Source organism: Schistocerca cancellata, chromosome 1, assembly GCF_023864275.1.
Source record: "Schistocerca cancellata isolate TAMUIC-IGC-003103 chromosome 1, iqSchCanc2.1, whole genome shotgun sequence".
Taxonomy (NCBI): domain Eukaryota; kingdom Metazoa; phylum Arthropoda; class Insecta; order Orthoptera; family Acrididae; genus Schistocerca; species Schistocerca cancellata.
The window spans coordinates 1118674996-1118702941 of record NC_064626.1 but is presented as its reverse complement, the minus strand read 5'-3'; the positions used below and the strand labels follow the sequence as shown (position 1 = coordinate 1118702941).

At 37.7% G+C, this 27946-nt stretch overlaps 1 protein-coding gene across 1 annotated transcript in view; it reads left to right on the top strand.

The window, feature by feature from the left end:
• Positions 1-8795: 8795 nt before the first annotated feature.
• LOC126132772 (protein NPAT-like) overlaps positions 8796-27946 on the top strand; it is an 86856-nt gene continuing 67705 nt past the window's right edge. The window contains exons 1-3 of the mRNA XM_049915182.1: positions 8796-8838; positions 8926-9093; positions 26620-26762. Coding sequence (XP_049771139.1) covers positions 8796-8838; positions 8926-9093; positions 26620-26762 — 354 coding nt within the window. The remainder of the gene's footprint in view (positions 8839-8925; positions 9094-26619; positions 26763-27946) is intronic.

Genomic DNA, 27946 nt, shown 5'->3' with positions numbered 1-27946 from the left:
TACTATGGCTCTCAAATCATGTTATTAAATATATCAGAACTCAAATTGTAACTCCACTGACTAAAATAATCAACAAAATTTTAAATGAAGGTAATTACCCAGAGTGCTTAAAAATGTCTATAGTTAAACCAGCACATAAGAAAGGAGATATAGCATCTCCAGATAACTATCGACCAATATCACTTAGAACTATAATATCAAAAATAATGGAATACTGCATGCATAAACAGATGAGTCAATATTTTGAACATAATGATATACTCACCTCCTCACAGTATGGTTTCAGATCCAGCCTCTCTATAGTCAAAGCAGTTGAGAGTATGGTAGCAAAAATATACAATTGTTTTGATGATAAAGATATTATCTGAGCAACACTGCTGGACCTCAGGAAAGCTTTTGATATGGTCTCCCACAATATTCTAATAGAAAGCTCTACCACTATGGAGTGAGAGAGAATGCCCTAAGGCTAATGCAGTCGTGCTTCGACAATAGAAAACAGTTAGGCAAATAATCAAATGTCAGAATGCCGCTCAGTTGTAATGGATATGTTCTTGGACCTTTTCATTATTTATATAAATGATTTACCTGCAGTTGTATCATGTGATGCTGTTCTATATGCTGATGACACAACACTCATCACATGTGATACCAGTCTTGAAAATGTGCAACACAGCATGGAAGTGGCAATGGAGAGGTGCAAATGTACTGCAGATGAATGATAGTAAAACTGAAGCTATTGTTTTCAATCTGAATGCTCCCAATCATGATAACAAAACAGTAAAATTATTAGGATTTCATATATATCGAAAGCTCAGCTGGGATACCCAGACAGGGAAGTCATGTGGCAAATTAGCATGTGTCATATATCTGCTTTACAGCCTGAGGAACAGTGTCAGTATAGAACTTCTGTTATATGCATATTTTGCATCCTTCCATTCGCACCTTAGTTGTGGAATACTATTATGTGGCAATTCCATAAGCCCAAATTTAATGTTTAAATGGCAAAAAAAGTCATAAGGTGCATAGCAGGAGTTAGCCCGTATGAATCATGTCGAGATTATTTTAAGAAACTAAATATAATGACAGTGCCTGGCCTGTATATTTATAACTGCTTTGTCTTTGTTAAAGAGAACCTGAGTAAATTTGACGTAAGAAGAACAATTCATGACCATAACGTAAGAAGTGGACACACAATTAATATGCCAAATGCTAGGCTTGCAAAGACACATAACAGTTACAAATATCTTGGTCCTGTCTACTTCAACAAATGACCTGAAAATGGCTACACAGTGCTAGTAACTAAATTTAAAACTAGTCTTTCGAGATGGATGAAAAGTAAAGTAATTTACTCGGCTCAAGACTTCCTTGAGCATGTGACAAATGCCCCACTTTCCTTATGAGAATGAACTATAAATTAACAGCAAACTATACACATGCCACACTGTGCAACTAGTTTATTACTGCTTCATGTAGTTCATTTATATTGTAATTAATCTGTTAGGAAACTTCTTGTTGTTATTGACATTTGCACAAATATGTATTGCTCCATCTTGGATAATTATATTGTAGTTAATAACATTTGTCATGTAGAAGTTTATATTATTATTATCATTATTATTATTGTGTTAAGACTGACGACACCAATTGCATGTAAATATGTTCAACATTGGAATAAAACATTCATATTTTGTATTTGTAAGCTTACTAATTGTGACTATCCCACATCGTCATGATTTAATATAGTGATCATATGTGAACCGTGAAATAAGTGCTGCAGACAAATATATTACTGAATGTCGATATTTTATACGTAAGCAGCTTGGAGCGAACGTTCCATACAGTCTACATCTGCATCTGCAGTCTGCCAGCCACCGTGAGGAGCATGGCAGATGATACGTCCCATTGTACCAGTTACTTAGGGTTTCTTCCTGTTCCATTCTCACATGGAGTGAGGGAAGATGTCTGAACGACTCTGTGCGTACAGTAATTATTCTAATCGATCTTCACGATCCCGATATCAGCGATATGTAGGGGACTGTAGTATATTCCTAGAGTATTAATTTAAAGCCTTTTCTTGAAACTTTGCTAACCGTCTTTCTCAGAATAGTTTACGTCTATCTTCAAGTGTCTTCCAGTTCAGTTCCTTCAATATTTCTGTGACACTCTTCCTTGGACCAAACAAACCTGAGACCATACAGGCTGCCCTTCCCTGTATATGTTCAATATCCCCGTTAGTCCTATCTAGTACGGGTCCCACACACTTGAGCAATATTCTAGAACTGGTCACAAGAGTGGTTTATAAGCAATCTCCTTTGTAGGTAGATGGCACTTCCCCAGAAACCTACCAACAAACGGGAGTCTAATACCTAGTTTACCCAAGACTGAACCTATGTGATCATTCCATTTCATATCCCTACAAAGTGTTACACCCAGGTATTTGTATGAGTTGACCGATTCCAGCAGAGACTAATTGAAGTTACAGTCAAAGGCTACTACATTGTTTCATTTTGTGAATTGAAAAATTTTACATTTGTGAAGGAAGTTGCCAATCTCTGCACCAGTTTGAAATCTTATCAAAATCTGAGTGAATATTTATGCAGCTTCTTTCAGTTAGTGCTTCATTATAGAAAACTGCAGCATCTGCAGAAAGCCTGATTTTATTATTAATATTGTCTGTAAGGTCATTAACATACAACATGGACAGGGCAGATCCCAAGACACTTCCCTGGGGCACACCCAAAGCTACTTCTACTTCTAACGATGACTCTCCATTGAAGATAACATGCTGTGTTCTCCGTACCAAAAAGTCCTCAATCCAGGCACAAATTTCAGTTGTTACTCCATATGATCGTACTTTTGATAATAAGGGTAGATGTGATATTGAGTCAAATGCTTTTTGGAAATCAAGAAATACATCATTTACGTGATTGCCATGATCCAAAGCTTTCAGTATGTCATGTGAGAAAAGTGCGAGTTGGATTTCAGATGATCGACGTTTTCGAAATCCATGCTGGTTGACATTGAGGTCATTCTTTTCAAGATGTCTCATTGTGTTTGAGCTCAGAATATGTTCTAAGATTCTACAACAAATCGTTGTCAAAGATATTGGACAACAGTTTTGTGGATCATTTCTACTACCGATCTTGTAGACGGGAGTGACCTGTGCCTTTTTCCAACAACTGGGCACAGATTTTTGTTCGAGAGACCTATGACAGATTATAGCTAAAGACGGTGTAACTCATCCACAAATTCAGTTTTGAATCTGGCTGGGATTTCATCAGGATCTGGAGCTTTGTTCAATTTTATCGATTTTAACTGTTTCTCAACACCACTGACAGTAATACTTATTTCATTTGCTTTTCAGTGGTAATTTTCCCATGTTTTCCTTTGTAAAGAGACATTTGAAAATGGAGTTAAACATTTCAGATTTTGTTTGCTCCTGTCTCGTTCATTAGGGACTGGCCACTAACTTTGGTGCCACTAGAAGCCTTTACATACAACAAGAATTTCTTTGAGCTCTGTGAAAGATCACTTGACAGACTTCATTTATATGTGCCAGGAATACAATTACTAGCCAAAATATATGCATTCGCTTTTAGAGGAAAAGTGCAGGAAAAAGGACAAGTGGCAAACAAATGACGATTGCAAAGTGTTTTAGCTGAGTTGGAAACAACAATGTCATTGACCAAACACAAATTACCAAACCATTTACACTGAAGGGGCCAGAAGGAAATAATCAAGTCACCAGATAAAAGCAAATTACAAAATGATTTGAACTGAAGAGGACAGAGGTGAATGAAACAACTTGTACAAGCTCCAGAAGGTATCTCGCCTACTGACTGTGACCAGTAAGCAGAAGCCACACACAAGAAAGAAAAAGAAATGTTTTTATTGTATGTGCTGTATTATAAATGCCGTTAGATAAGCAAATAGAAACAATCTCTACTAAAGTTAACAGATTTTGCTGTAGTACACTATAAGGTTCAATCACTCATGCATAAAACTGTCTTGCTCGACTATAAACTAAATGTAAACATAATATGGATTACTCAACATTGGCTACAAAATGATGAAGTAAAATTTGCCTCAATCTAACGACATACATTAGCAACTTATTTTAGCTGAGAGGTCTCCAAACATGATGGCTCTGCTATATTTGTGAAAGACCAAATAAATTTCTATGGTACCAACAAAAATTATATCGACCCAATGGAAAAAGACTGAAATTTCCATTACGAAGCTGCCAGAGCTTAATTTCATAATTAATATCATATTAGAGCACCAATGAGAAATCTACCAGTCTTCATGAGCAAACTAGAGGTCCTCCTGATCAGCATCAGTGCATTAAATATGAAGATAGTGCTTTGTGGCGATTTTCATATAGATTTTTGAAAAGACAGCAGTACCAGGCTTTGGTAAATATGACCAACACATTCAATTGTTGTTGTTGTTGTGGTCTTCAGTCTAGAGTCTGGTTTGATGCAGCTCTCCATGCTACTCTATCCTGTGCAAGCTTCTTCATCTCCCAGTACCTACTGCAACCTATATCCTTCTGAATCTGTTTAGTGTATTCATCTCTGGGTCTCCCTCTACCATTTTTAAACTCCATGCTGCCCTCCAATACTAAATTGGTGATCCCTTGATGCCTCAGAATATGTCCTACCAACCAGTCCCTTCTTCTAGTCAAGTTGTGCCACAAATTTCTCTTCTCCCCAATTCTATTCAATACCTCCTCATTAGTTATGTGATCTACCCATCTAATCTTCAGCATTCTTTGCAGCACCACATTTAGAAAGCTTCTATTCTCTTTTTGTCTAAACTATTTATTGTCCACGTTTCACTTCCATACATGGCTACACTCTGTACAAATACTTTCAGAAAAGACTTCCTGACACTTAAACCTACACTCGATGTTAACAAATTTCTCTTCTTCAGAAACGCCTTCTTTGCCATTGCCAGTCTACATTTTATATCCTCTCTACTTCGACCATCATCAGTTATTTTGCTCCCCAAATAGCAAAACTCTTTTACTACTTTAAGTGCCTCATTTCCTAATCTAATACCCTCAGCATCACCCGATTTAATTCGACTACATTCCATTATACTCGTTTTGCTTTTGTTGATGTTAATCTTATATACTCCCTAAAGATACTGTCCATTCCGTTCAGCTGCTCTTCCAGGACCTTTGCTGTTTCTGACAGAATTAAAATGTCATCGGCGAACCTCAAAGTTTTTATTTCTTCTCCATGGATTTTAATACCTACTCCGAATTTTTCTTTTGTTTCCTTTACTGCTTGCTCAATATACAAATTGAATAGCATCGGGAATAGGCTACAACCCTGTCTTCCTCCCTTCCAAATCACTGCTTCCCTTTCATGTCCCTCGACTCTTATAACTGCCATCTGGTTCCTGTACAAATTTTAAATAGCCTTCCGCTCCCTGTATTTTACCCCTGTCACCTTCAGAATTAGAAATAGAGTATTCCAGTCAACATTGTCAAAAGCTTTCTCTAAGTCTACAAATGGTAGAAACGTAGGTTTGCCTTTCCTTAATCTATTTTCTAAGATAAGTCGTAAGGTCGGTATTGCCCCACATGTTAAACTTTTCTACGGAATCCAAACTAATCTCCCCGGAGATCGGCTTCTACCAGTTTTTCCATTCAGTATGATCCCCAAAATACACTATCCAACAAGATTAGCAGAATGTATGAATCCTGTCATTGACCAAATATTTATCTCAGACACAAGTTAAAAATTTACAAGTAGAGTACTGAGCATAGGTTACAGTGATCATGAGGCATAGCTGCTGTGTATCTAAATAACTGATAATAACAGTTGCAAAATAATTAGTTGAAAAGAAACGAACTTTTTCTGAAGATAACATTAGAATATTTCTTACTGGCTGAGAAAAAATTGAGGTAGCATCTGCATTCAGTAAAATGTTGATAGCATGTGTTTTCAGAATATTTTTCATTGTAATTTTAATATAGCATTTCCAAAGGAACTAAAAACCGTAAAACTTAACAACAATAACCAATGGGTAACTACAGGCATGAAAACTTCCAGCACGAGAAACAGATTTCTTCTCTATTGTTGTAGGAATTTTAAAGCTACCCAAGGATTTGAAGATTATTCTTAATCCTACAAAAGAAGAAGGAAAAATTATGTGGAGTGTCAGTTCGATAAGAAATGCATCTAACAAATTGAGATCCATGTGGAGATTTGTGAAGAAAGAAACACGAAACTCAGTACCAAAAGAAGACAATGTGTCATTAACAATAGAGGGTCAAAAGCCACAGACTCAAAATGAATCGTGTCAATTCAATGAATACTTGATTTAACTAGTTGAAAATCGCATTCAGGTGAACTGTAAGGCACCAGTCCCTAGTTCCTCATCTGCCTCTATGGATAATAATGAATCTAATCCCTATAAAATTAGAATTAAAATTAAATCACTGAGCAATAAAGTGTCAAGTGTATTTGATTTCATATTAAAGGCATGTCCTTATAACATAGCAGAACCGATGGGAAACATTTGCAATGTTTCTCTAGGAACTGGTGTCCTTCCAGATATTCTCAAAACTGCTCAAGTTCCACTGCTGCTAAGAACTGTTCTCCTGATGAAATGTTAAACTACTGAGCTGTGTCGCAGTTAAGTTCCTTCTCAAAAATTCCAAAATATATCTTTTATGACAGGCTTTTAAGTTTAATAAATATATGTTCTCCTCCTACTGTACAACAGCATGATTTTAGATAGTCTGAATCTACACATAATGATTTTTAAATTCTTAGACTCTGTTTTAAAATCCCTGCTCAACATAAAGCGGCTGTAGGTATTTTTATAGACCTTTCAAAAGCCTTAGACGTCCAGGAGAATAACATTCTGCTCGAAAAATTAGAGGATTAAGAGGTATAGCACTTAGCTGGTTGTGTTTGAAACTAAAAAATAGCAGGCAGAAGCTATCCCTTCAATATGAATTCAACACTAGGAATAAAACAAGAAATAACTCCTTCCTTCCTAGCGACTTACGAATAAGATACGATGTACCACAGGGCTCAATCATAGGTCCACTACTCTTCTTGTATTGTGTGGGCGACATTGATGAATATATGAGTCCCATAAAAACTATCGTATTTGCCAATAACACTATCTTATTGTTTTCTGGATGCAGCCCAGAAACCTTGTAGTCAACAGCAGAATATTCAATGAAAAGACTTTTTTTGTGGTTCACCAAAAATAAACTCATTGTAAGTACTGAAAAAACTGTGTGTGTCAATTTCTATTTATTTCCTCCATTTAATTAAATGTCTATTCAAGCACAAATAAAAAATGATCCTCTGGAAAATGTGTCTCAAAGTTTTTGGGTCTGTGGGTTGAGCAATATTTAAAGTGGGACACACATATAAATAACTCGTCTAGCAAACTCTCATTCATCTGCTTTGGTCTAAGACTAGTAAACTCAACAACGAGCAAAACAACAGTACTACAGGCATACTATGTGCAGTGCTCACTGCTTCAATGTGGGATCATTTTTAGGGGACACACAGCTCACAGCATAAAGGTTTTTGGAATGGAATAAAGTCTCTGAGAATAATTTAATTCCTTAAAAAACGGAGTCCTGTAAATCCCATTTTACTGAGCTTGGTGTTCTGAATGTTCCAAGTTTACTCATCTAAGAAACTGTCTTGCTCACTGGGGGCTACAAACATTGCAAACATTGACTCTACTTCCGAAAAAAATATATGCAGCTGTTGTTCCGAATGCGAACATATTTTGTTGATGCTGACCTACGTAGAGAGGAGTGATCATCATAATAAAATCAGGGAAATCAGAGCTATCCGCGCGCTGTTCGAGAAATGGATAATAGCGTATTATTGTTATGGTCATTCAATGAACCCACTGCCATGCACCTAAGAGTGACTTGCGGAATATCTATGTAGATATAGATGTGAATGCAGGCATTTGAAATGGATTGTGGAATCTTTTGACGTGGCGTGACAGTCAATGTCTATTGGCCTTGACGTAGAAAGAAAAACTCATTTCATAACATGATTCCTAATTGTATGCATGCCTTTTTTTCTAGTTCCATCAGTTTGTCTAATGATGCCTGGTATACGTGGGAATTCCGCAGATGAGAGGTTAGAATTCTAACAACAATAGTAATCCACGAGGATAAAACAATTGGCTCAAGACGCTGACATATGCCAAGACGTAAAATCATTTGATTTTTAGATGATTTTATTAATTCTGTATTTACTGTACATATACTGTCGTACGTTTTCTGCTTGTGTTTGGATTGTTCAACATGACATTGGAATTCACTTTTGTCATGGCTCTATGTTTACGACGCAACATCAGTACGTTAGACTTCGGCTGATAATTGGACTGTACAGCTTTACTGTCAGAGAACATTTTAACGTTGGCAACCCTGACATGTTTACAAGTTTCAAGTTTGAGCGTCGTCTAGAAACGCTGTATTTACAATTCTGGCGCCGCTTTCGTTTCCAATATCTTTGGTTTAGTATGATCTGTGTGTGGAATGTTTTGGTGCTTGTGACACTAAAGGAAATTGAGAACATTGCAGATTATACAAATTTAGGATAATTAACTCTGTTATTGACAATGGTGACGTAAGAAGGAATTTGCTTTTGTGATGTTTGTTCAAATGTTGTGTGCAAAGTCTGTGGAATTTTACAGTTCAACAGCCTTAGCTGTTAATTTATATAGTTTACAGACTTGGGATGTGTGTGCATCGTACGTTCCATTTATCACGAAGTAAAACGAATGTTTGAAGAATGGAGACATTGTTGCCATCGGAAGTTGCAAGGCTTGTTTTAGGTGAATATTGTTTTTGCTCTGAGTGATCTACGGAAAATTGTTTATTATTTGTTGCTTGTGTTATGTAGGTGGGGAATTATTTTGCAGGTTATCTGCAAGACAATTGTGAGGATGCTGCAAGAATTTTTTTAGAGCAGTCATCTCACCTTGCTGAATGTTTGGAACTTGCGAAGCAAGGAAGAAAATACACTACCAAAGTTATGGGGAACAGCCTCATTGACTTGCTGCAGGAATACTGTGCAGTTCATTGCTTAGGTAAGTTTTAGTCGTAGTGTTTGTTATGGCGTTTCACGAATTGTAACCAGCCTTCAACCCTTGCACCTTTTCTTCCACGATTGATGTGGCAGTTCCTAGGTTATCCATGTATTTACAGTGAATCCTTCGCCGAGGATAATGCCAGTGATTCCCTTCGATTGTTCGTATCTTTTGTTAGTGTTCGTGTGAATTATCATGTTTATAAAAGTTGGTCCCTAGGGTAGGGAAGTGATGATAGATTTTGATTACGCAGTAGTATCCGTTTGTCATTGAAACCGATTATTTTCGTTTGCTTTAGTGCGAAATATGGTAGTCTCTTACTTTATTAACATTTCTGTGCAATAGATACGTCAAGTAATCAATTCAAACACATACGAAGAGGCATTAGTTTGCAAATTTGAGTTTTTTGATGTAGTTACAAATATGGGCGACATTTAAGTGTTTTGTATGGAGCTTTTTTTCCTTATATAGTGGTTAACGGTGGACTATGATATCAAAATATTAACGGTATTTTATAGAGCAGTAGACGTATGGAATTTTGATCAGTAAAATGAGAAGGAAGTCGGTTTGGGCAGAAAGAATGATGTACCTTTTTGAAATAGCAATTTTCGTTATTATAATGGCTTTAATAGATGGGAACACTAAGTTGTGGATCAGCATATTCCAGCTGTGTTATTAAAGGTGTGTTGTCGTGAAGCAGTGTCTATTAAATATGACAAGTTGACAATGAAATATTTCTAAAGGCTAGAATTTTGTGCAGTAATAGGTATTTCAAACTTGTTTGAACCTCGTTTAATTGTATTTTAAATTACGAATATACAACATATGTTGTGAAGTAATTTCAGATTTACTGAGATTGCTCGAAATTTAACTTTCTCAGCAGATTTATGGCAGGTTACATTCAGAGGAACTTTTAAACCAAGCTAGGTGTGAAAATTTTTTTTATACATTATGTAGTTACCAAGTGAACTAAATACTAAAGGTGTCTTCCAATAAAGGCATCTGTTTTAATTAATCAAAAAGGAAGAGATAAACATACTAGGCGGCAGACTTAGATTTTTTTGTGCTGGATCCGTACCAAGTAAAACAAATGGAGGTTATTGAACACATACAGAGAAGGGATGCATTCAATAGCCCCAGGTTTATTTGATTCACAACCATGCTCTCATCCTGAAATGGGCAGATATTGGAAGATAGAAGCCAACTATTCCGCAAAAGCCTTCTTGTAAAGTTTCACCAACCAGTAGTAGGTGAAGAATCTAGGAATATCTATCAGCCCCCTATGTATTACTCCTGAGGGGCCACATTTACAAAATTAGACTATCGACAGTGTTCATAGAAATATTTAAGCAGTCATTCTGTTTATGTTCCATACATGAATGGAAGAAGGTAAAAGTGTAACATGTGGTACAAAGGGAAGTGCCCATTTCCATGCACATCACAGTACGAGACTGAATTGATATATTGTTGATATATTGTTTATGTGACTGTCAGTAAGAGAAACAGGAGCAAACTACCTGTATGAATAAGAAGAGCTCACATGGTAAGCCACTGCTAGGGAAAGAAGGAAAAGGTGAAGAAATGTGGAACAAATATATAGAAGGGTTGTGCAAGGGATATGTACATGAAGGACATATAAAAAGGGCAGAGGAAATAGATAAGATGAGAATTATGATATTACAAACAGAATTTGATAGAGCACTGAAAGAATTCAATTGAAACAATGGACCTGGAGTAAACAGAATTTCCTAATAAGTATTATGATCTTTGAGAGAACAAATCATGACAAAAGTTTTCCATCTGAAATGCTGGTTATAAGCGACTGGGAAACTATATTGAGACTTTAAGAAGAATGTAATAATCCCAGTATTAGAGAAATTAGACATTGACAGGTGTGAATATTACTGAACTATCAGTTCAATAAGTCACAGTTGCAAAATACTAACACTAATTATTTACAGAAGAATTGAGAAACTGCTAGAAACTCACTGTGGGGAAAATGAGATGCAGTACTGGAGAAGTGGAGGAAGATGCGAGGCAGTATTGATTGACCTTATGATATATCATAGAAGATAGGTTAAAGGAAGGTAAATTTATGTTTATAACATTTGTAGATTTAGAGAAAGCTTTGATGGCGTTGATAGGAGGACATTAATTGAAACTCTGAAGGGATAAATTACAGGGAGCACAAAGTTATCTTCTACTTTAACAGAAACCAAAACTCAATTACAAGAGTTGAAGGACATAAAAGAGATGGATAGTTGACAAGAGAATGAGACATGATTGTAGCTTCTCTCTGATATTATTTGATCAGAGATAGCAAATAATGTGAAAGGTGCATTGAATGGAATGAGATGAGGTTATAAGATGAATATTGACACAACTAAAACAAGGATAATGTAGCCAAATTAAATAGGGTTTTGCTGAAGGAATAAAACTACAAAATGAGATATTACAAATAGTGGCTGGATTTAGCAGTTTAAGCAGCAAAATGACAATGGACAATGTAGAGACGATGTAAGATGCAAACTGGCCTACAGCAAGAAAAGCAATTCTGAAAAAGAGGCTTTGTTAACATCGAATATAAATGTAATTGTTAGGAATTCTTTTCTGGTGGTATTTGTATGGAGTGTAGCCTTGCATGGAGTTGAAATGTGGACGATAAGTAGTTCAGACACGAAAAGGGTAGAAACTTGCTGTTAAGATGTGGTGCTACAGAAGGATGTTTAAAACTTCATGGGTAGACCAAGTAACTAGTAAGGAGGCACTGAGTTCTATTGGGGAAACAATAAACTTATGGCACAACTTGACTAAGAGAAGAGGTTTATTGGTAGGAAACATCGTGAAGCATCAAGGAATCACCTGTTTGGTAATGGAGGGTAATAATTGCACAGGTTAGAAGACTAGTGTGGAGAGCTGCAGGTGGATGAATGTTGTTGTTGATATTCAAAGATGAATACACTTCCATGGGGTAAACTAGTGTGGATAGCTGCATCAAACAATAGTTCAGATTAGAGTTTGAGTTTAACATGAAATCTGTGCCAACTATCATTAAAAAGTCCACTCAGTTTTGAAAATGTTCTTGAAAGATAAAGATTATTGTGCTAAAGATAGAGGGGAAAGAAATATGACCCCCTCCCCTTTATTATTATTATTATTATTATTATTTTAGAAAGGAATTGGTTTGATTTGTGTTTATTTCTGTCATATTGTAATATAGGTGAATTTAGGCAGAGTTTGTGGTTTTATTTATTTTTGAACAAACCTTTGTGTCATTGACTTAAAGATCATAGAACATGTCATAACATTACAGAACCTTAGAGATCACAAAATCAGAATAGTAAAACTTTTCACCCCTGAATTCTTGAATGAAAATTTCAATGCAAACAGCAGTAATAATAATAATAATAATAATAATTCTTATTATTATCAGTACTATGAAATAATGGTTTCTCATTACTCCTGGTAACATGCAGGATTCTGTCCATATTTATCTTAGAATGACTAGAACAGCCAATCAAGTGTAAACTTGGGAATATTGTAGTTGATTCCAAATCTAATGTTTTGAGAGTAGAACAAATATTGAACCTGACAATGTTATGAAGATATTATGTACTGAGAGGATGAGAATAAGCAGATGTTAAAAAGGTGAACAAATATTGAACCTGACAATATTATTAAGATATTATGTACTGAGCGGATGATGATAAACAGATGTTAAAAAAATCATAGACTGTGCTGTGTTACTTAACATACTGGAGGAAATGGGAGTTGATGAAAAACTACTACGGATTATAAGAACATTCTTGAACAACATCAGATCCAAAATAAAATTTCAGGGCTAGTTCTCTAAACCGTTTGAAATCAGAACAGGAGCTCTACAGGAAGGTGGATTCTCACCACCCATGTCCAACTACTTGTTGGAAAGAATAATAAAGAATGGTTCGGGGCACTAAAACTTCAGAAACTTTGTGGATTGGGATTAGTAAGAAAAATTGTGTGGAAATCAACTGTTTGCTTTTTGCAGATGTTATGGCTGTAATGATGGGAGATTTTGTAATGGTATCATCTAAATTAATGACTGAAAGAAGTAGCAGAACAAACTGTCGTACAGATGACTTTTGAAGAAAAGAAAGTTATGTTAAATATTAAGAATAATACTGCCCAGTTAAACACCAGATACGGAATTATAAAATGTGTGAATAACTTTAAATGCCTGGGTAAATAGATTGCAGCCTATGGATGTGACAAAGCCTTAAAACAAAGAGCCAGGAAAATGGAAATAATGAAACAGTGAAAATGCCATTCAATCATAACAGCTCTCTTGTGCAGCTATGTGTTTTATCCTGTCTGAGAGATACTTATTAGCATAATTAAAATAAAAAGAGGTCATACTCATTATACTGAGTCCAAATTATAAAAATAGTGTCTATATGAAAAATGGAAAGAAGAAATATTTTTTCAAAGTAGGAAAAAAATTATTCATTCAGTATGTTAAGGCCAACATTAATTTTAGGGCAACATACAAGGAGTGAATGTTTCTAATTGGATGGAATTCTTGTTTAACATCTTTGACTCAGAACTGAATACATTCATATTCTGGTACATGAGCATCAAAAAAGATCTAGAAGATATGAATATATAATCAGAAGAGAGATAAATCAGAATCTTTTCAGAACAGCTGTGCTGATTGTTTGGGACTTTCTTGAGATGAGAAACAGACAAGTACACAATGCTCTCATGACTGGTGTGCTGTACAGGGTGAATTGATTTGCCTTAATTTAAAAAAATACCATAAATGAGAACTGTCATAGTAACAGCAAATTTGTCCTTAGAGGGTCAGCTGTCAAAATCAATAAAATAGTAAACATTCATTGTAAGAATGTCCTACATTTTAAATGCCTCAATTGTTTGGAAAAAAGGGAAGCATTTTGCCATGGTCTCTCAGTGAAGGCTATTCATTGAGTCTGAATGATTTGGGGGTACCTGTTGTTGTGTTGTCTTCATCATCATCATTCATCCCCATTACGGTCAGAGGAAGGCAATGGCAAACCACCTCCACTAGGACTTGCCTAATACGGCGATGCGGGTCTCCCGCATCATTCCCCTATGCTCTGTCAAAGAGTATGGGACTTCATCATCATCAAACCATAATGGCAAGATAGGGTCTACAAAAGTGAACATTTTTGGAAGGTGACTATCAACAGCTGTCAAGTAATGTATTAAAGGCATGCTTGATCGTCAGCTGCTCTTATTTTAAACCTAGATATCGACCGATTTCAGTCACAGACCATCTTCGCAGATTAGGGTTAAAACAGCTTTAGCCACTTCATCACATCTGTCATTACTTCAATAATAGCCATGTCTCATGTGTAGAGCATCTTCTCTTCATTACTGCTCTGTTTACACCTGTTATTAGTATGTTTGCTTCTAAAAGTCCTGTGTTGTAAACTGGAATTCATGACGTGTTCTACATATGAGACGTGACTATTATTTCGGTAATGAGACATGATGTGGCTTTAACTGTTTTAACCTTAATACGTGAAGATGGTGTGTGACTGAAACCGGTCTATATTTGGGTTTAAAATAATAACAGTTGATGGTCAAACATGCATTTTATGCACAAAACTTAATCTGCATTTATATCTGTACTGTGCAAGCCTCTTTATAGCATATGGCAGAGGGTACTTCTTGTACCACCATCATTTCCACCTTTATCGTGCCACTCATGAATGGGGCTTGCACAGGACGATTATCAACAATGAGCTCTGATTTGTTCACTGTGATCATTTTGTGAGCTGTAGTTGAGAGGAAGTAATATGCCATGAGTTGTGTTACATGCAATGTGGGGTAGAACTTTGCATCGCGGGCCGAGATGCTGCAGGTCGCCAGTTCTCTATTATTTTTAGAAGGTTCTTGAAATTTTGTATGTTTGTAATGTTTTCATATTGGGGAATGTTTGATGTTTGTTTAAATAATAGCACTCTGTGACTAGGAGGCAGCTATTTTCTGTCTGTTTGCTGGTATCAACAATAAACATGCCTCCTGTAAGCTGATGTCAGTAATAAACGTGCTGTCAGTGCTAAATATTGTACTTCATTGATGACTCTGCTTTCGAATTTCACTTGATTGTGCTTATGATTTGTCATTGTTTAGTGGAGAAGCTGTGTAGTTCAAACATCTATTCAGTATGTCTTGAATTAGGCAATGTAAAAGCCGTTGCATACATGAACAGGAGCTGGAAAACAAGCAGTACATCATTCCTAATGTCCTTATGTTCAGGAGAGCATCCACCATTGTTTTACAGGGACACCAGTCAGGCCCCGACAAAATAGCTGAAAGAATAACTGTGTTACCAAGTACAGCATATGGGATGACGTAATGTGTTTGGAGACTAACTACCTGTGCTCGGATAACACCACCTGGCAGTGGTTCAAGAACGCATTCACCCTAAGAGCAGACTGGTGGCTACTCCTTCAGCAGGGTCTGAGCAGGCACAGGGGGGGAGGGGTTTACCAATTGTTGAGAGATTCAGTGTTAGGTGCATTATGGAGCTCCTTGGGCAGATAGCGTTCAGGGCCGGGAAGAAAGCCAATGTGTCACCTGTATGTCTGCTAGTGGGCCTCATCCGAGATGCGGAAGCGGCCTTGCCTGTAGACATAAAGTGTACAGGTGCAGGCATCTGCAAATTGTGGCTCACATTGGCACCAGTGACACCTGTCGCATGGGTTCTGAGGCCATCCTCAGCTCATACAGGTGGCTGATGAACTTGGTGAAAGCTGCTGGCCTCACACGTGGATTGTAGGCAGAGCTCACAATTTGCAGCATTGTTCTCAGAGTTAATAGGGATCCTTTAATTTGCAGCCAAATGGAGGTCCTAATCAAAGGATTTGTCAGCTCTGTGACAGCGTTGCCAGCAGATTTCTATACCTATGTCATCGATTGCGCATTTGTACTACTCCCCTTGATGGGTTAATAGAGCACTCCCCCAAAAAACAGCTGCTTGGGTAGAAGAGTACTTGTGGAGCGAACATGAGGTTTTTTTGGCTAGGCGGTAGTTTGAGGTACTCTGATGAACACTTGCCATTTGATACACAGCAAGGGAAGTCAGACAACATTCAGAGTAAAGATACTTCGACTGTCAAAATTTTATTTGTGAACTATCGAAGTATTTGTAACAAAGTTACCGGATTTACTGCCACCCAGGAAAGTTCTCTTGCTCAAATTATTCTCGGGACCAAGAGCTGGCTGAAACCCTAAGTGGAAAGCTCTGAGATATCTAGTCAGTCATGGAATGTATATCAGAGGAGGGGAAGTGTTCATTGTAGTTGACAAAAATGTTGCCTCTGTTGAAGTCAAAGTTGAGTGTGACAGTGAAGTTACCTGGTCGTGTATAACAGGTCTAGGTGAAACGAAGTTAAGTGTTGGATGTTTTTACTGCCCACCCAATTCTGTTGTAACAGTTCTAGAGTCATTTAAAGAATGTCTATGGTCAGTAGTGCGTACATACTCAGATCATACATTGCTAGTTGGAGGCGACTTTAACCTACCGAATATAGACTGGGATGTCTATGGATTCATTGCAGGAGATACAGGCAGATAGTCATGCGAAGTACTTTTGAACACATTTTCTGAAAACTGTCTTGAGCAGCTAGCTCGGCAGCCCACATGCAGTGGAAATATCTTAGACCTTGTAGCTACAAGTAGACCAGACCGTATTGTCATCATCAGTATAGAAATGCGGTCATGATTTCATTATAGGAACTATGCTTACAAAAATTAATAAATCATTTAAGAAGGCTAGGAGAGTATTTCTGCTAGAAAGAGCAGATAAACAGTTGTTAGTGTCTCACTTAGACAGTGAATTGTTTCAGTAAGATTGATGTAGAGGAATTATGTGGAAAGTTTAAGTAGATTGTGAATTGTGGTCTGGAGAATTAAGTTGACTAAGGATGGAAAAGACTCACCATGGTTTAATAATGAGATTTGGAAACTGCTGAGGAGGCAGTGGCTGTTGCACTCTCGGTTCAAAAGAGAATGCGCAAATGACAACAAAGGTTAGTAGAGATTTGTGTGTCTGTGAAAAGATCTATGTGTGAAGCATACAACTGCTACCACTGTCACACTGTAGCAAAAGATCTGGCACAGAACCTGAGAAAATTTTGGTCCTGTGCAAAATTGCTAAGTGGGTCTAAGGCTTCCATCCAGTCACTTGTTGACCAGTCTCATGTGGCAATTGAAAATAGCGAAATGAAAGCTGATGTTTTAAATTTCACAATCAAGAAATAATTCACCTGGGAGAATTGTACAAACATACTGTCGTTTTACCATCAAACAGACTTCCATATGGCTGACATCCCTGGTGTAGAGAAACAGCTGAAGGAGATGAAAACAAATAAGTCAGCAGTTCAGGATGTAATCCCAATTTGGTTTTTCAAAGAATACACTATTGGCCCCTTACTTAACTCACATTTATCATGAATACCTTGCCCAGTGCAAAGTCCCAAGTGACCGGAAAAAAGCGCAGATGACTCCCAAGAAAGGACTCGCAAATTACAGACCAATATCCCTAGCATTGCTTAGCTGCGACCAATATCCCTAGCATTGCTTAGCTGCAGAATCCTTGAACATATTCTCAGTTCGAATATAATAAATTTCTTGACACCGGGACGCGTACGTCCATGAATCAGCATGGTTTTAGAAAGCATCACTCATGCAAAAGTCAGCTTGCTCTTTTCTCATATGATATACTGTCAACTATGGATGAGGGAAACAGGCAGATTCCATATTTCATTGTTTCCGGAGAGTGGTTGACGTGGTGCCCCATTGAAGGCTGTTAAAGAACGTACAAGCATACGGAATAGGTTCACAGATGTGAGAGTGACTTGAAGACTTCTTAAGTAATAGAACTCGAAGTGTTGTCCTTGATGATGAGTGTTCATCAGAGACAAACATATCGCCAGGAGTGCCCCAGGGAAGTGTGATAGGACAGCTATTATTCTCTTTACAGATAAATGATTTGGCCGTCAGGGTGGGCAGCAATCTGCAGTTGTTTATTAATGATGCTGTGGTGTACAGTAAGGTATTTCTAGTTGGTATGGTGAATGGCAGCTTGCTCTAAATGCTGAAAAATGTAAGTTAAAGTCAATGAATAGGAAAAACAAACCTGTAATGTTCGGATACAGCATTAGTAGTGTCCTGCTTGACACAGTCACATCATTTAAATTTATGGACGTAAGTTGCAAAGTGATACGAAACGGAACGAGCATGTGAGGGTTGTGGTAGGAAAGGTGACTGATCGACTTTGATTTATGGGGAAATTTATAGGAAAGTGTGATTCGTCTGTAAAGGAGATCACATATAGGACACTAGTGCGACCTATTCTGAGTACTGCTTTAGTGTTTGGGGTCCATACCAGGCCGGATTAAAGGAAGACATTGAAGCAATTCAGAGGCAGGCTGCTAGCTTTGTTATTGATAGGTTCGAACAATGCGCAAGCATTAAGGAGACGCTTAGGAAATTCAAATAGAAATCCCTGGAGGGAAGGCAGCATTCTTTTCAAGGAACATTATTGAGAAAATTTAAAGAATCGGAATTTGAAGCTGACTGCAGAACGATTCTGTTACCTGCAACCTACATTGTGCTAAAGGACCATAAAGGTAAGATACAAGAAATTTGGGTTCTTATGGAGGCATATAGACAGTCATTTTTCCTCGTTCTATTTGTGAGTGGAACAGAAAAGGAAATGACAAGTAGTGGTGCAGACTACTCTCTGTCATACACCATAAGGTGAATGCGGAGTATCGATGTAGATGTTGTATGTACTTTCCAAAACTCGGAGCACTCCCCATTTGCTCTATTACACAATTTAAAATTTGTGCAAAGTTTTAAAAAGAAAGAGGCCCTTTGTAAATAATTGCAAAATTATTAAATCATAGTTGTAGAGATTTTATATCTACTGAATTAATAAAAAAGGTGCAGTAATACCCGTTTTTAATTGATTCTAATAATCACAGACATGGGAAACTGAATGTTAAAGAAAATGTATAAAGGTGTGAACCATCGATATACATGGGAAAGTATTGGTTACAAGAATGTCTTGTACACTTAGTGCTGTGCAGCTTGTAGGAATAGTAAACATGTCATATTAATAATTATTTGCTTGACATAAGCTGCTTGTTGGTAGCAGTTTACTTTACCAGACTAGTTTTGGCTGTTGCCCATCATCTGTGGTAGCTTATACATAATGTTTTCTAGTGTATGCCAGTGACAGTATTTCATGATATTGTCATTGGTGTACGCTAAAATGATGGACAACATCTGTAATTAACATGGTAATACAAACTGCTACCAACAAACAGGCTATGCCAAACAATTAATTATTAAAATGGCATATTAGGTTACATTGATCAAACTCTAGATACTTGCAAATGGGCCAGAAGGAACTGGGGAAACAAAACAAAAAATATTGTTTTCAGTGATCGCATTCAAATTATGCCAGAATGTGACTGGGGAGTACAGTGCTTGAATTTTGCAGCTGAAAACCAGGCAGAGTAAAACAATCTTTTTTTTCTATGACACACAATTTTCAGTCTTCAAAATCTGCCAAGAATTTTGACTTTCCAACGTCTTGACAGTGGCTCGGTCCTAGATGTCAGAACTTGACCCAGCTTGACCAGTGGGACATCAGTAGCAATCATGGTGAGAACCTTCGAATTGCTGACAAATGGAATGCACAAGTTCTGTTGTTCTGAAACAGAGCTCTGAATAATTAATGTGCTTTGTTGAATGTTTTTGAATTCTTTCTCAACCCAACTAACAACGCCACTGGCTGATAACATGTAAAAGACTCATCAAATAAAAACATTCAGTTGACCAATGATTTGAAAACACAGGCAGAAATGCATTTAGTGATCATTATTAAATAAAAACACCAAGAAAACAAAATTATGACTTCAATGAAAATTAAATGACAAGGCAAACAATGCAGCATCTGTCGATCTAGTACAGTTGGTAATTCTTCCCACATAACCAGTGTATGCCACTTGACACTAACACAGCCACTTAGTGGCATTGATAAACACACAGGTATTAGCAAATACTCAGTACTAAAGGTTAATATGAACTAGTGGCTGCTCAGTACCCTCCACCCAAGCTAACTGTTAACCTAGAGTGCTCATTTGATTTTATTAGCTTTAATGACGACACTATAACTAAGGCAGCAGCCATTTATCATACTGTGTCACTTAACAATATCAGGCAATAACCCAGTTACAGCAAAGAGGCACTAGCTGTGAGTTAATCTAGTTTTTCAGTTTACACTAGAGCTCCTTTACAAGTGGTCAAGCATTAGCCCAATCAACACTGACATTAGAACACACACAATGGAGGTGGCCTTCCTAGTAATCTGTGCCCCAACTCTGATTTATCACTGGTAGAATTAGAAAACTTCATACTGTAGGATTGCTGTTGACAGCCCAGGATGCCCACTGCGCAAAGCGAGCAATCTTCATAGTGAACACACATTGTTCCTTGCAACCAGTTGTTAACCAGCACAAGCCAGACACTGATAACAGAAACCAACAACTGAAATTAGATACGCATACATCAAATCAGTTTGAGAAACACAGCCAATGAAATTAAGAAAATTTCATGAAACATGGCCAGCAATATCAATGAAAATTCATTAATACAGCCAGACAAACTCAAAGCTTGTGCTGACACACCTTCGCAATTCTCAAAACATGTGTCATCAGACAATCCAAATGTATATACCCATCCAAGTGATTAGCAAGACAACAGTGTTGCTGCTGGTTGTAATTATCACAACCACATTCAACTATAGTTGCTTTAGATTCCACACTGTTCAAAAGCAAGGCCTCCCAGATGATGTGCAAAATTCATTTCTCCATCACTAAGTGAAACATGCAATCCCTGATGCAGAAATCCAGCACTGGGTTTCAATCAGATTGCACAGATTCTAAGAACTGAAAGGATAATTAACCGTGCAAAGTGCAAGATAGATAAACTGTCGATAACTGATCCTCAACACAGTTTGCTCACAAAATGTAACTGCTCCAAATCACAAATAATAAGTCATTGCGGAAACCTCGCAAATTGAGCCGGAATCTACTTTCCAAGAAGTGATACTATAATCAACCAGGAACACAGCCACCTGGTCAAGAGCAGAGAAACCTGCTGCAGGCCACCTGCAATTACAATACAATCCCTTGTGTTGGCATGGTAAACTAGAGCACAGAGTATTATCAGGCCCCTACAAGAAACATAGAAGTGAAATTAGTTAACTCAAATAATATACACTTCAGTACATGCATCTAACTAGCAATTGCTACAGAAATCTAAAACTATTCATTGACGAATGTCGCACTTGGTGGGGAAATATATCAACTCTCCTAAAATAGCTTCTTTTACAATTTCAACCTCTAGCGAAGACGCTAGCAATTAAAGCCTTGGAATGCCTACAATGACATAAATTCAAAATCCAATGACTGCAGTGAAGGGACTGTATAACACATCTACTGAGACATGATGTCACCACAGATGCCACCACAGTCTCCCAAAGTTCAAAATTCCAGCTTACCGTAAAAACAGCTGTCCAACTTTGCTACCAAATGCCTCACATCTCACAAGACCTCTGCATATTGCATCTCATCAAAACAAGGCGCAGCCCGCAGATCTCGCTCATTCCTGTCGTCCACACTGGTCTCTTGTGACTGCCACACAGAGAGCTACCGGCAGCACGAGAATCCTCTGTGGCACCTTGTGGTCTGCTTGCCAACCTCCTGCTCTGTCCAACTACCATCTTTCATCCAGTGTGCAGCGTAAGATCCTTTTCCTCGATATTGAGCATGCTCCATCCAGCAACCCACCAGCAATGTCGCTGGAGTCAATTGTGCCTGCTGCAAAATCTATTGGGACGGATTGATGTAATACCATAATTGATCAGGGACACATATGTTCACTGAACGCAATGCAAAACCACTCGGTCAGCTCTGCAGCTCAGTTGGCGAAAATGGCAGGAAAGCAGTATGATTGCGAGAGAGCACTGTGCACTTGCAAGCATTGCGTTTTCAAAATCTTTGGAAGCCATGACCACTTGACTCAGGATTCACATGAAGCAGAAGTAATTGCACTGACCATGCTGTGAGATGGGGGCGCTAATGAGGCATACAAGGGAATGAGTGATATGCACTTGGCACTGTAATGAGCGTACACGTGGAAGCCGGTGTACAAATATTAACCAAGACAGAATTCACTTGCGAATCGCCAAGAGTAAAGAAATCTAGTGTGAAACAAATCAAACATCATCATGAGGGCCGTAAAATCAAATGTTGCTTGACTGAAGTACATATTCTCTGGTTTTGCTTCAAGTCAACCACACCAGTGAAGCAGCTCTCACGGAAACCAACGTTCTGAGTCTGAGTGTAGTGCAGTGCCACGGTTGCATGATAGATCACCTTCACATTCCCCCCTCCCAAGAGAAAATTCAAAATAATGATCAAGTGTCTCATCAAATTATAGAGGTGGCTTACCCCCAACCTAGAAAATTTGAAATAAAGATCAAGTGTCTCTACAAATAATAGGGGTGGCTTACTGGTAACCAACTAGCACGCCACCCCACTGTTGTGGCGTACCTCTGTCCACACAGTTTCAAATGTAACTGGCACTTTGCTGTTGTAAACAAGAGGAGCGTGTCTTATTGAAGTTGCAACTGCCAGGCGTGACACCAAGTCATTATTGCCCAAGCCAAGAGGGGTGACAGGCCTCTGGACTACCTCACCCCAGAAAATTCAGAAATGTAGCTGACTAGCCGCCATCATAAAAGAAAGACTGGAAATCACCTTCATCAAAGGAAGAATAGAGACTGCCTACAGACAACGGTGGGCTAGGTGCCGAGTCGTAAACTCCCCATGACGTCAAGGCTGATTTTCTTACTGAATCCCTCTTACCAGATAAATTTGGTTATCTGGCAGAACTTATATGGCTGTTAGTAAAACTAAAAATTGCTCATTCATTGCATCTACAGGGAATACATCTAATTACTAGAAGAAGGTCCACCGCTCGTGGTCTCATGGTAGTGTACTCGTTTCCCGAACACTGGATCCTGGGTTCGATTCCCGGCAGGGTCAGGGATTTTCACCTGCTCCGAGATGAGTGAGTGTTGTTGTGTCATCTTCATTATCATCATTCATCCCCATTATGGTCAGAGGAAGGCAACGGCAAACCACCTCCATCAGGACCTTGCCTAGTACGGCGGTACAGGTCTCCTGCATCATTTCCCTACGCTATGTATTCACTGCCTCTGCAGGGAATACATCTAATTACTGGAAGCAGACTGGATATGAGGGGTGTTAACTACTCGTCCTTTGCAATTATTTTTGATATTCGTTGGAGCTTCTACATCCATTATTTCTATCAGTTTGCCAAAAAAATAATACAATAGAAACCTGGTAATCTGTCCCTTTGGGACAGGGAGCATGATGTAATGCAAAAAAGGTTGAATTAGCAGAGGAACACTTTTGTTGACGCGTAACATCACAATACAATACAGTAGAACTTTTATTTTCACGTGGAAATACTTTTTGAAATTTTGTCCCATATGAAAACAGTAACAAAACAAAAAGAAACATCAGAACAACAAAAAAATCTTACACAAAAGTGTACTGTACAGTAGTACCTGTAATGTAAAATGTTGTTGTATCGTATGATAGCTATTGTTGCTGTGAGTGAAAGTTCAACAAGTTTACATAGCCTATTACACAGTACTACATTTACACACAACTGATTTGTACTTAACTGTTTAAAACATGATAAATCACATGGTGAAACATTTTCTGTTCTGAAGCAGGGAAAAAAGTCTGTAATTATCTTTTGAGTAGCATATGACAACCTTGATTTTGCCACAATGCTTTGCCATTTTGTGATTCACGAAAGGTCTGTTTGGGTAGAATTTTAGAGCTTTGTTCAGTGTATAGAAGAGCTATATCAAAAGCATTTTGAGCATGTGTGTGTGATACCCGAGCTGTATCATCATTGTCTTCATTGTTGTCATCATCTTCCTCACTCCCATTGGTTATTTGAGTTACATTGTCAATCATTTGGTTGTTAGTTATTTTTTCTTCTGTTGTGCAGTCAACATTCAGTGTAATTATCCACTAACTTATGTCACCGGGCTCAGTGTCTGATTGTGAAACCTGCAAGTCCCTCAAAATTGCTGGATTGTCTACATCTTGACTTTTATCAGTTGCTGCATGGGTTATTTCACCATAATTCTTTTCAAGTGTTTCTTTTGATGTTTCATCTTTATTTTCATTCGTTTTTGGACATAGTTTGCTCCAAGATTTTTTCAGGCGTTCCTATTGGCGTTTCTTCCCAAGCTTTGGGAGTTGCATAGATTAAATCTTTTACATTTAATGATTTCATCATTTGAAACCAGCTGCTGCCTTTTTGTGTCCTCTTTAAAATTGATCCAATGTATTTTTGACGATAACGCATCTTCAGCCACTTACAGACCCTCTTGTCCATAGGTTGGATTAGATATTTTACTTTGGCAGGAAGAAATAAAGCCTTTATTTAACCTTTTTGAGTTCATTTTCTGATGGATGACATGTTGAATTGTGAAGTATCAATATGACAATTATTGTAAGTTTTTCTTCATTTAGGTGTTTTGTAATGGCAGGAACAAACTAGTCATAAAACCAAACTTCAAGAGTCTAGATCCCCTACAAGCTGATTTTTAGTTACAATGATATACATGTAGTAGTGATGGCATATTACTGTTTTTGAACAGCATTGGTTTTTTTGCCTTTCCGATCACAAATAATTACATCTTGTGACTTAAATTACCATTACTACAGAGAGGAAGAATTATTCTATCTTTGGCAAGTTAAGTACCTGTTATAACTCATTCTGTGCAGAAAGAGTTCTTGTAGGGACCATTTTGTAGTCTAAAACCAGACTCACCAAAGTTATGCACTTACTCTTCAACTAAGTTTTCAAATTTCAGTACAAATTCATTGGCAGCTGCTTCTTCAGCAGACAGCTTCTCACTGGACATAATTAGATTTTGAATTCCATGTCGTTTTTCCACCGATTTAGCCAGCCTTCATTTGCTGTAAACTTCTCATTTTCACTGATTCCATTTAATGTTTCACCCAAAATCAGTACCTTTTCTTTTGCGATTGGTCCAGACAATGTTGTTCCTTTACTTTACTCCTGCTAAAAATACATCCACAAAGCATTGTCTAGAATTCTTCAAAGTCTTGTGTATTTTCGTGCCTTCCCATTGTCAATCCATCATTGTATGACTTTCAAGAGTTTTCGTACATTTTCTTGACTTAAAAAAGAGTTTTCCTATTTTTTCTCCAGTCTTTAGCAGTTGTTATGCCAACCCCTAACTCGAGTGCAATAGTTTGAAGAGACTCATTTGTATCTAGCCTTTCAGGCACTTTCAGTTTCTCTGCTAAAGACAGCATCACATGCTTATGTCTAGTTGATGCCATAATTTAGTTTTGCATACTTAAATGCAGTATGTAAGAAGAACATTATCACTAATTTATAAAACAAATAACACTATTAATTGAGTTAGAAACAAATTGATTTAATTACTGCACCTATCAACAGTCGTCCGCAGCTCGTGTCGTGCGGTAGCGTTCTCGCTTCCCACGCCCGGGTTCCCGGGTCCGATTCCCGGCGGGGTCAGGGATTTTCTCTGCCTCGTGATGACTGGGTGTTGTGTGATGTCCTTAGGTTAGTTAGGTTTAAGTAGTTCTAAGTTCTAGGGGACTGATGACCATAGATGTTAATTCCCATAGTGCTCAGAGCCATTTGAACCATTTTTTTTATCAATAGTCAATTGCCTACTGATCCAGACACCAAATGATGAGTGACCAGTCAGACTTGACTTGACTGTAGTGGTGGCTCACGTATGTAAGGGCCCCTCCACACACCACCATGGAGAAGTGCTTCTCTGCCACACCTGGGCCTTCACATGGCGCAAAACTGCGCACTGCCACTGACGATGGGTACAGTTGTTTTGTGGTGACCTGTTGCTTGGCTTGTCAGCAGCACCACAGAGTGGTGTCATGTGAAAGCCAGTAAAACAGTCACCGGAAATGAGATGATCGGACTGAGTGGGGAGTTGATTTAATGAGGTTTTACTGTACCTCATGAAACTAGTCAGCCAGACAACTGGCAGACGCGTTTCAACAATAATGGAATGTCTGTCACTGGTTGTTAAAAACTGGTTGTAGATATTGAAAAATAATGAAACATTAGTTGGTATTATACTGTGTAAAATGGATTATGAATGTGGCACAAGTAATTTGCAAACTGGTGTCCTGAGTATTTGAAGCCATGTGGACTGATTTCTTGACACAGATGATGATGTTGACTGTTTAACTGTAACAAAACGAGAACCTAGCACTAGCTGCTTGCACGTTTCATATGAAAGTAATTAAACAATAGTTTTTACAACCCACGTTAAATTTTTTTTCTGTATTTCAGTATCTGAGCGCTCACAGAAACTGCCCGAGAATGCAGCAGAACAGTTGAAACAGAGTGCTAGTTTGGTGCAAAAACTGAAATTTTTGATAGATGCGTCAAAGTCGGGCCAGACGTTTCTGCTTAGTATTACAGTTCCTTCGCAGGTTGGTATATTACAGTGATAAATCTTTTTATTGTTTTAGTACTTTCTTCTCACTACTCTTTAACACAGTTATGCTGTCACCTGCAATCAAACACATTAGTACCAATTTGGTTGCCTGCTTCTTAGAACATAGAGGGAAGTTATCTACCAAAACAAGCTAAGTGAGATTTTCATTTCATAGTTGTATATTCCATTTAGCTTACAGTGAAATAGATGGATGTTTTGAAGCAATTAATGTTTCTTTTTCAATTTGTATTTTAATAGAGAAATTTATCATAAATACAGTTTGAGGAAAAGAAAGAATCCAGGTAAAATGTACTTACTGAATTGTCTATAACTATACCAGGCATATTTCTGGAACTAGGTAAGAAATGGATGTTCTGCTTTCACTGAATGTCATTTCGCATTTAACTTATACAGTGGTTCCAACACTGGTGGAAAATTTGGTTAATGGTGCCTCTCGAGCAAACTGAAATTATAAGACAGTATTCCTGTTCATTACTTGCACTCATGAGGTGAAATTTCAGTACAGCCATTAATACACATAAGAATTATGTACTTTATCCTAGCTTTTGGAACTAAGACAATCTATCCTTTTCTTCTCCCACAGGAAGGAACTGTTAGTTCCAAAATTCAGGATAGTGTATATACTTGTATGTGTCTTTTATCAGAAGTACTGAATTTTGCCTTCTGAGAGTAATTAGCTGGTATACTGATTTGCAATTTTATAGTGATCTAATTGTCGTTATTACTCTTACTATTCCACCATTTAGAAATACAGTATAAAGAACACCTACAATAATTTTACAAGGTCACTTCTTAGTAATAATTTTAAGCTTTTGAATAAGCAAGATATAACTGCCGGGGTGCCGTGATGTGACTTTATTTTAGTCAGTGACTAGTTCCGATATCATTATCATGATTATGAGATGATGATCATTATTATTATCTTCAACAGCCAGTGGCCAGCATAATTGCCCAGTACTGGGTAATCATGATGAGGTGCTGAAAACTTCCGTGATGGATAATTAAACTTTAGAAGTAGTTACTTTTGAATACATTACGGGAAAGGCAGTGATCAATGTCTTACAAATATTTACTGTTAAAAACAGTCTTGATCACGATTTATTTATCAAGGTGACCGGTTTCGACCACTACTGTGGTCATCTTCAGACCATTGAGTAG